Genomic DNA, 10,329 nt, shown 5'->3' with positions numbered 1-10,329 from the left:
CTACAACTATAACATACAACTATATACTGGGGGAGTTTTGAGGAAAAGAAGAAGAAGAAAAAAGATTGGCAACAGATGTTAGCTCAGGTGCCAATCTTTAAAAAAAAAAACAATCTCTAAAAGAAAAAAGTGAGGGGCTGGCCCCGTGGCCGAGTGGTTAAGTTCGCGCGCTCTGCTGCAGGCGGCCCAGTGTTTCGTTGGTTCGAATCCTGGGCGCGGACATGGCACTGCTCATCGAACCACGCTGAGGCAGCGTCCCATATGCCACAACTAGAAGGACCCACAACGAAGAATATGCAACTATGTACTGGGGGGCTTTGGGGAGAAAAAGGAAAAAATAAAATCTTTAAAAAAAAAAAAAAAAAAAAAAGAAAAAAGTGACCTTACTGTGTATTGACTAGGGTGTGAAGGAACTGGAACTCTCACACACTGCTGGTAGGAATGCAGAAACAACCAACCATTTTAGATTACAGTTTGGGAGTTTCATAAACACTTAAATATTCACCTATCTCATGACTCAGGCATTGCATTCTGAGTTATTAATACAAGAAAATGAAACATATCCATATGAACAATTGTAAAAAGTATTCATATCAGCTTTAAAATAGCTAAACACTAGAATAACCCAAATATTCATAAACAGAAAAATGGAAAAACATACTTGATTATACATGGAAGAGAATCAGGTTTGATAAATATGTATTGAGTCCCTAGCTCATTCCTTATGCCTTGAGGACAGTCTTCCCTTGGTGGCACAAAATACTACCAAACAAAGAAGGCCATTTCCACCTGAGTCAAGAGGATTGCTGACCGGTTAACAAAAGCCACACCCCTGGACTACAGGACGTCGTTTCTCTCCATCCTTTTTTTGCCTGTATAGCAATGGCCTTGATGTGAAAAAATCAGAGAGGCTACAGGAATCCACAAACATTACCGTTTGGGACACGATTGTCTACCAGTGATTTCAACTACACTGGATAAACATACCTGCAGGTTCTGAGATTTCTCTACACACTCATTCCACAGTCATTGTCACTAGAACAATCGTGGATGCATCTTTAGAAGAGGCACATTCTATCTAGTTTGTTGCAGTCTCCACTCTCTATTAATCCCATGTTTCTGTCCAATCGCTGTCTCCCTTACCCCTACCGTCTTACAACTAGTGACACTAGTCTACTGAATTCTGAGTATCAAGGTGTATGGCTCCCTTGTATGAACTGGGATTAAGATTCCCCTCAGCAGTGCTGAGTATTATGTGCTATCCCCTGTGAGCAAGAAAGATTTGGGCCCAGCTCCATGGCTACTTAAAGTTCTGTACACTCCGCTTTGGCAGCCTGGGTTTGCAGGTTCAGACCCCTATGCCTCTCACCAGCCATGCTGTGGTGGTGTCCCACACACACACAAAAAAAATAGAGGAAGATTGGCACAGATGTTAGCTCAGGGCTAATCTTCCTCAAGCAAGAAAGAAAAAAGGAGGACTGGCAATGGATCTTCAGGGAATCTTCAGCAAAAAAAAAAAAAGAATTTCATGCTGTCTCCAGAATCACTGAAGGTTTCACAACTGCCTCTTCCTCAGGGTGACCTCTGAGCCCACAGACCTCTGGCATCCAGGCAAAAAATTAGGACCACAAAGCAGTCTCTCCTAGAAGGCCTTGGCAACAATGCAAACTAGGCCAAAACTGGGGAGCACTATATGTAGCCATCATACTGTGCACTCTGAAGCACCCAAAGTTTGGATCCCCACAAAAGTTGTTTAACCCTCAAGTTAACAGTTCTATTGTGCTTTCAAACTACCCCACACAGTAAGTAGAATTTCCAAGATTAAAGGTGCTTTTTTAAAAAAAGGTCTTTATTATTGCACAAACAGAGCAATGTGTGTGCGACAGGCAGTTTTTGATTTGGAGACGTGGAAGGCAGAAAACTTCATCACAAACAATACCTGAGACCAAATACGTACCTAAAAAAGCTAGTCTTTCTCTGCAAGCCATCAGCAGAACTCAGATACTGTTCTCTGGGACAACAATGGGTCAAGTCCATGCCCTGACTCGTCAGAGAGAAGGGAATAAAGACCCTATAAGGGCTCAGGATACTCATGCTTCCTCCAACAAAATGGAAAGCAAACAGGTCAGCATCACTGAGTGTACTAGGGTGGTGCCTGATACACATGGTCTGGACCTGCCAGGTGGTAGAGGTAACAGGGATTCTGCCACTGGCAGTGACATAAATCTGATAAGGACCACGGGCAGGTTACACATGCTTCCCACATAACTAAAATGTATGGAGAATCTCCAGTCTATGTATGTCCCATTTATGAGAGGCTCAATTCAGGCAGATGGCTCCTCAGAGAACTTACTCCAATGCTGTTATACTAAGTAACGAAAGAGCACATTCTCTGCATATCTAAGGCCTTTTTTCAGAGTGAACTCTTCAGTGTTTACTGAGGTCATTTGCAGTTAAAAGATTTCCCACATTCACTGCAGGTGAGCTCTCCTATGTTGAAGGAGGCCAGAGCTCTGGCTAAAAGACTTCCCACATTCAGTGCACTCATAAGGCCTTGCTCCTGTGTGAACTCTCTGGTGCTGAATGAGGCTGGAACTTTGGCTAAAGGATTTCCCACATTCATTGCACTCATATGGTCTTTCTCCAGTATGAACTCTCTGGTGCTGAATGAGAATGGCACTTTGGCTAAAAGATTTCCCACATTCGCCACATTTATAAGGCCTTGCTCCAGTGTGAATTCTCTGGTGTTGAATGAGGCTGGAGCTTTGTCTAAAGAATTTGCCACATTCAGAACACTCATAAGGCCTTGCTCCACTGTGAATTCTCTGGTGCCCAACAAGTTTGGATTTACATCTAAAAGCTTTTCCACATTCACTGCACTCATAAGGCCTTTCTCCAGTATGAACTCTTTGGTGTCGAATGAGGATAGATTTCTGGCTAAAGAATTTTCCACATTCTCTGCACTCATAAGGCCTTTCTCCAGTGTGAACTCTTTGGTGTTGAATGAGGACAGATTTCTTGCTAAAGGATTTGCCACATTCAATGCACTCATAAGGCCTTGCTCCAGTGTGAATTCTCTGGTGTTGAACGAGGCTGGAGCTTTGTCTAAAGAATTTGCCACATTCAGCACACTCATAAGGCCTTGCTCCAGTGTGAATTCTCTGGTGCCCAACAAGTTTGGATTTACATCCAAAAGCTTTCCCACATTCAGCGCACTCATGAAGCCTTGCTCTAGTGTGAGCTTTCTTGTGTTGAAGGAGGCCTGAGCTTTGGCTAAAGGATTTCCCACATTCACTGCACGCATAAGGCCTTTCTCCAGTGTGAACTCTTTGGTGTTGAATGAGGTCAGATTTCCAGCTAAAAGATCTCCCACATTCAATGCACTCATAAGGCTTTGCTCCAGAGTGAACTTTGCAGTGTTGAATGAGGTAGGTTTCGTGGGTGAATAATTTCACACATTCACCACACTTATAAGGCCATTCTCTAATATGAATTGGCTGGTGCTGAACAAATTTGTATTTGCAGCTGAAAGCGTTTCCACATTTGCTACACTCATCAAGACCTTCTCTAGTGCATACTCTCTGGTGATCAACAGTGTTTGTGTTGCTGAAAACTTTCCTACATTCAATCCACTTGTCATAACTTTTTCTACTGTTAAAGGCCTCCTCACAGTCGATGTTGCTGTGTGGCTTCTCACCATTGGGAGTGGCCTGGTGCAGGAGAAGGCCTGAGGTAGCTAAAAAGTCCTTTCCGTTCTCCCCACAGGTGAGGGGCTTCCCTGACATGTGGTATCTGCAGTTCGTCACAAATGAGGTCCAGTCTATGTTCATTTTGAAGATTTCCTCTCCACTGCCATGCTTTTGGTACTGCTGAAGGTTTGCACTGAACCAAAAACCTCTTGATACCCCACCAAAGCATGGTTTATGCCCAGAATATGTTGTTTGGAGCTCAGTCAGGTGAAACATGTCTTTCAACACTGAAACACACTTCTCACAGGGGTGAGTCTTCTGGGTCAATGGACCTGCCTTGGAAGTCCTGATCTGTGACACTGCATCTACAGAAATGCTCTGTTCTGAAGGTATCTCCTCATCCTCTGCTCCACACCAGCAATCTGAAAGCAGAGAAATATTGATATAGTGCATGTTAACTTAGGTGGGACAGGGAAGTCCAATTGAAAATGTGTCATACACACACAGATGGTCCCTTACTCATGATGCTTTGACTGACAATTTTTTGACTTTATGATGGTTTGAAAGCAATATGCTTTCAGTAGAAACCATACTTTAAATTTTGATCTTTTCTCAGGCTAGCAACTCTCTTGAGATGCTGGGCAGCAACAGCAAGCCACAGCACCCAAGTAGCCATAAGATCATATGGGTAAACAACTGATACACTTAGAACCATTCTGTACCCATAGAACCATCCTGTTTTTCACCTTCAGTATAGTATTCAACAAATTACATGAGGGCCTGGCCCCGGGGCCTAGTGGTTAAGTTCGTGTGCTCTGCTTTGGTGGCTTGGGTTTGCAGGTTCAGATTCCAGGCATGGACCTTCACCACTTATCAGCCATGCTGTGGCGGCATCCCACATACAAAATAGAGGAAGGTGGCAACAGATGTTGCTAAGGATGAATCTTCCTCAGCATAAATAAATAAATAAATAAATTACATGAGGTATTCAACACTTTATTATAAAATAAATTTCGTGTTAGATAATTTGGCCCTAATGTAGGGAATGTAACTGTTCTGAGCACATTTAAGGTAAGTCAGGCTAAGCTACAATGTTCAGGAGGTTAGCTGTATTAAGTGCATTCTTGACTTAAGATATTTTCAACTTATTATGGGTTTATTGGGACATAATCCCATCATAAGTTGAGGAAGATCTGTACATTGAAACCAAAGAATGAATCCATGGGAATGTTTTCAGGAAGAGGGAGCTGACAGCTATTTGAAGAAAGGGCAGGCTGCTTTGCAGTACTGCGGCTCTAACGATCACAGAATGGGGGAGACCTTATGGGAAAAAGAGAGAAGCGGGATCACCGACTCACACTTCTGCCAACAGCCTTCAGCATGACCTTGTCATGGGAACATGTCCATGTTATGCAGGATGGTTGTGTCCAGGTCCAGGAAAATATAAGTGGAACTGAGTATCTGGCATTCAAGGACTATTTAAGGATATGTGCTCACCTCTCACACATTATGTGTGGGTCACAGTGGGAGAACTGCAGACCACGCAGTGGAGAGGTACGAGTGGTGCATGGAAGTCAGAAAGGTGGGTGCAGCCAGGGACTGGAGTCACAGATGAAATGACAAACCAGGAAAATGTCAAGAATGTAGAAGAAAGTGTAGAAATGATGTATGGTCAGTGGCATTTTCACCAAAACACTCCTGTACATAGGGCGGGTTCCTGGTATGATCTGAACACAGCCATAAGGTCATGTCCTCCCCCAGGTCCCACTCACCAGGGCCAGGCCTCCTCTGAGACCACCTTGCCACATCTACCCTATGAAACAACCAAGGTTCTCCCTGCATTCCCAGTTGTGTAACTACATGAGACCTGAATGAAGCAAGGCCTTCGGGAAAGACAGGAGATGTGAGTGGTAAGTACTGTCCCAGAGCAACTCAGGAAACAGACCCCAGGAAAGAAAAGAATATTATAATAAAATCTCAAAGGAGGGTCTTCAAGAAAAGCCTATGGACCATATAAGCAGCGACCATGACAATGCCTGTAACTCCTGATACAGGCAATATGAGGAAATCTTAAGAGTTCTCATCGTAGAAAAACAATTTTTAACTCTATGTTAAAATACGTAGTGGTTAAGTTTGTGCGCTCTGCTTTGGCAGCCCAGGGTTTGCAAGTTCAGATGCTGGGCACGGACCTACAGACCGCTCATCCAGCCATGCTGCGGTGGCATCCCACATACAAAATAGAGGAAGATTGGCACAGATGTTAGCTCAGCGACAATCTTCCTCAAGCAAAAAGAGGAAGATTGGCAACAAATGTTAGCTCAGAGCCAATCTTCCTCACCAAAAAAAAAAAAAAGAAAAAGAAAAAAGTGAAAGCACTTAGAACCTGTTGCACAAGGTGCCAGGGATCTGGACAAAGTCATCCAAACAGGGAGAGGGCAAGTGAGGGAAAATCCATTAGGTTGATTCCAAGATCCCTGACTCCCAAATCCTACCATACACACCTTAGGGTAACAGGTGTTAGGGTTGCATGGGGAGTGCATTGCTTGGGGTAGTGCACACAGCTTAGCGGGGGCACCTGCAGTACACATGCCAAGGAAGTGGGGAAGCTAGCAGAGCCCATAATCTGGCTATGGAAAGGACAGAGCTGTATCTGGGACAGGGGGAGAGACAGACCAGCTAAGAACACTGGGAGGAACGTGAAGGCCTTACCCAGGGATGTTGTAAGTACAAAGTTCTCCAGCATCACATCATGGTATAAGATCCTCTGTGCCTCATCAAGGAGCACCCACTCCTCCTGGGAGAAGTAAATGACCACATCTTCAAAGGTCACACAGCCCTGTCATGATGACAATAGTTCATTCCAAGATCAGCTTCTCTCCTAGTGGAAGTACATCTATCCATTCTACTATCCACTGCTCACCTTCCTCCCCATTTCCCCATCTCAGAGGAGTTACCAGGCCCTGGCGTCACTGATGCACACTCTCTCCTCATGGTCCCTTTGATCCCTGCGTCCACCCACAGCAAGAGGCAGGTGGGCAGACAGACAACACCTCAGCTCTGCACCTGGCATGCAGGGAAGCACCCCCTCTTGTCAGGCAATTCTCCTAGGATCCCCTAGACCATGCCTCCCAGACACAACCAAGGGTATGGGCTCACATTTCACCTTTATGTCTTCAATGCAGGGCACTTGGGCTATCAGCTCACTCTCCCTCTCCACACAGACATCACTCCTTCTACGGCATCTCTCTCTCACAATCACCACTTCTTCCCTGCCCTGCACCATAGGCATCTCCCTGTCCTTCCTACATGTTATTCAACACATGTCATCTAAGTGCTTGGCAAATTTAAACAGAATCCAGTACTACCCCAGACCTCCAAAGGTCCTCACTGCCATTGGCAGCCCAGAATCCTGCTCTACAGGTCTCTACGCGACTCTGTTCCTTGCTTTAACCTCAGCACTCAGAACCAACTGTGGATTTCACATACCTATGACCCACTTACTCTTTCACTTGTGCTGCACTTGACATGCTCTCACCAGTCACAGCCTTCCTTTCTCCTCCTAACCCTCATTCGAAACCCAGTCCCAGAGGCTTTCTACCCCAGGTACAGTGACTCTCCCAGATGACCACCTATGTCCCTAGTCTAATCCACCCACCTGACTGAAACCCCCCAGACACAACAAGGTCATGACAAAATCCCAGAGAGCCCACACAGCAGTGAATAAGCACTAGTCCTGGCCTCACTGTCATCTGGCCTCCATTACTCCTATGCCTCCACATCTCTCTTATGTATCCTCACCCCCCATAGGCCTTAATCATCTGCGAGATTACCCTGTGTCCCACACTGTTCCCATGGCCACTTCTCTCCTCCATCAGTGTTTGTGATGTCTGTGACCTCCCATCTAAATGCCCAAGCAAGAACCAGTCTATATAACCCATCCACCTCTTCTTGGGATTAACATCATGATAACCAGCATTATTCCTACTAAATGCAACCCATAGCATTATGGACTTAATGTATTCGTCCTCCCAAAAGCTGCCCTAACCCCCACTGTGATGGTATTTGGAGGTGGGGGCTATGGGAGGTAATGAGGTTTAGATTAGGACATGAAAGTGGGACACATAAAAGAGGAAGAGAGAGAGATCTCTTGCTCTCTCCACTGCCTTACACTAAGGAAAGGCTATATGGAGATACAGCCAAAAGGCAGCCATCTGCATTACAGGAAGAGAGCCGCTCACCAGGGATAGATCCGCCAGCACTTTGATCTTGGACTTCCCAGCTTCCAGAACTGTGAGAAACATAGGTATTAGGTTTTGGCTACCCAAATAAGACACAAAGTTCCACTTTGGTTCACATAGTACCCACAACCTTCTACAGCCGTCTCCATCCTGAACCTCTCCCCACAGTCCCAGACCTATTTGTCCAGCTACCCCACTTAATGCCGCTACTCTTTTATTCTCTGAGGTAGCCAAAAAACGTAACATGTTGAAAATAGAACTCCTAATATCCTGAATGAAAATTAATGCCACTACTGAATTCCACATCCCAGTTGATGAAAATTCCTTGCCTCCAGCTGCTAAACCCAAACACCCTGCAGTCATTCCTGACTTCTACCTTTTTCTCTCTCATCTTCAAAATCAGAAAATCAGAGCAGACCTACCGAAAAACACTGAGCCAGAATCCAACCGTTTCTACCACCTCCATGGCCAACACACTGGTCCACATCATCGACACTCACCTGGACTACTGTAGTTGCTTCTCCCTGGTCCTCCCACCACTTTCCTCACACCCCCAGTCTGTTCTCCATGCCGCAGTCACAGGGAGCCTGAGGAGAGCTGGGTCAGATCACCTCCCTCCTCTGCTCAAAACCTCTCATCGTTCCCATCCTCCAGAAGAGACACCCAACTTCTCAGGGAGCCATTCCAGGCTTCACTCCTGACCCCTTGCTCTCTGTCCCCAGGGAAAAGAAAGGAGACTTCCGGTTCTCTTAAACCAGTTCAGCCTCACCTCCAAGAGTCTGCACAGACTGGCACCTACACCTGGGGCAACCTTCCTCCACACCTCATTCCATCGGTTGCCAGCAATAGTAGCCACTCCATATAACCCGACGCCTGCTCTGAGGACCCTGGGCTTAGGATTTGTCCAGGCTCCCCAGGTTCAAGGCCTCGACCCAGGACACCACAATCCCAGAGATCATCAGTAGGATCAGCATCAGTGAGGTTCTGCAACACCCTCCACTCACTCCCTCTGTAGGGTCCAGAAGTGCTTCTGTACTTGTGACAGGCTGGGTGAAGAAGTGCTGAGAGGCAGGTGACCATGGCAGGGCTCCACGGGCTCCCGGCTGCCCAGTCACCTTGCCCGGCTCTGGAGCCAGGACACCTGGGATGACGGCATTCTCTCTGCGTCTCAGGCCTCAGTGCTGACTCTCATCAGCTGTGAGACTCTGGACGAGGACTAAATCCCCCTGTGCCTCCCACGCTCAGTCCCTGTCCAGTCTGTGCTCCGAGCAGCTTCTGGAACACGCCTAAGAGCCTAGCTCAGGCGAAGCCTTTCCAGTCCACCACTCTCCACGGCTCCCAGCCTCCTGAGAACGGCAGCCTGCTACTCCAACAGCGACTTCGCCTCACAGTCAGAGCAAAGGTCTTCCCTCCTGAACACACACGACAGACCCCGGGTCCCCTCCGCCCGGGACCCTCGCCCGCAGCCCGGCCCCCGCCCGCAGCCACAGGCCCCACGAGCGCCTCCCCGGCCCGGCCCCGGGGCCTGGGCTGCAGGCCCGGGAGCAGCGCCCGCCCGAGGGCTGGAGCTCGGGCTGCGCTGCGGGCGGGGCGGGCCGGAGCCGAGCGCTCACCTGAGCCGGCTCCCTCCGCGCGGCCGCCGCCATCGGCCTCGGGGGCGGAGCGGGGCCCGGAGCGGCGGGAGACGAGGCACCTGGCGCGGCGCTCCCTGGCTCGGGCCTGGTGCCTCCTCGGTCCAGCACCTCAGCTCCCACCCGGCTACGGGTAACTGAGGTAAATCCACCAGAAAGCAACCAAAATGACCGCCAGGCGGAGGAGGACGAAAGTCCCGCCGCAACTCGATGCGCACGCACTGAAATGCCCCTCTCTTGAGGCTTCATTGGCTCAACGCCTAAGGCGCCCACGCAGCGTCCTCTGGGTAATGTAGTTCTGACCCTTCAAAGGGCCCAGATGTGGCCGCTGCTGATGCGACCTATAGGGGAAGAGGCACCAGGAGAGGATCTGGAATGTAGTATTGATATAGAATCTGAAGTGAGTTCCCTCACCCCTTGCGTAGCAAGCCAATCTCTGGCACTGGGGGTAGTGGAAGAAGGTAGGAATTTTATTATTGCACACTGCTGAGCAAAGAGAGAGGGCAGCTAACGTTGAAATCCCAAACTCCCTGAAAAGCTAAAAGGAAGGGGTTTTATTTGGGGTTTTAGGTAGGAGAAGGGGAGCATATGGTCTTGCTGGTCAGAGCTTTCACACCAGACTGTATTTGGCCTTGAGATTACTTGCAGAGAGGAGGGAGCCCATGACCTTGCTGATCAGCAGCTTTCCTACCAGCCTGTATCTCTTTGCTGGGAGGAGATAGCGATTGCAGGTGCTTGTCCTTGGCGGTGTCTGTCTCCTTGGAGGACAGT

At 47.9% G+C, this 10,329-nt stretch overlaps 1 protein-coding gene across 4 annotated transcripts; it reads right to left on the bottom strand.

Moving 5' to 3' along the window:
• Positions 1–1,828: 1,828 nt before the first annotated feature.
• On the bottom strand, positions 1,829–9,820 carry LOC103553598 (zinc finger protein 530-like). 4 transcript variants are annotated; one of them, XM_070633532.1, is made up of 4 exons: positions 9,541–9,791; positions 7,928–7,977; positions 6,399–6,525; positions 1,829–4,111 (listed from the first exon to the last, which is right to left on the bottom strand). In XM_070633532.1, the coding sequence occupies exons 3-4, from the start codon at positions 6,430–6,432 to the stop codon at positions 2,472–2,474; spliced, it is 1,674 nt and encodes a 557-aa protein (XP_070489633.1). In that variant the 5' UTR covers positions 6,433–6,525; positions 7,928–7,977; positions 9,541–9,791; the 3' UTR covers positions 1,829–2,471. The 4 variants fall into 4 exon arrangements, with proteins under 4 accessions (XP_070489633.1, XP_070489632.1, XP_008522435.2 ...); XM_070633531.1 differs by lacking the exon at positions 7,928–7,977 and having other exon boundaries at positions 9,541–9,785; XM_008524213.2 differs by lacking the exon at positions 9,541–9,791 and having other exon boundaries at positions 7,928–9,412.
• Positions 9,821–10,329: the final 509 nt, after the last annotated feature.

Source organism: Equus przewalskii, chromosome 9, assembly GCF_037783145.1.
Source record: "Equus przewalskii isolate Varuska chromosome 9, EquPr2, whole genome shotgun sequence".
Classification (NCBI taxonomy): Eukaryota; Metazoa; Chordata; class Mammalia; order Perissodactyla; family Equidae; genus Equus; species Equus przewalskii.
This window is presented reverse-complemented; position numbering and strand designations above follow the sequence as displayed.

Bases quoted from the DNA above. Each gene is read 5' to 3' on its own strand.
- LOC103553598 (XM_008524213.2), bottom strand. From the start codon at position 8,290: ATGACTGCAGGGTGTTTGGGTTTAGCAGCTGGAGGCAAGGAATTTTCA. The intron at 6,526-7,927 runs GTGAGCGGCTCT...TCATCATGACAG, and splicing joins TGCTGGCGGATCTATCCCTG to GGCTGTGTGACCTTTGAAGA. The intron at 4,112-6,398 runs GTAAGGCCTTCA...CTCTGCTTTCAG, and splicing joins TGTACTTACAACATCCCTGG to ATTGCTGGTGTGGAGCAGAG.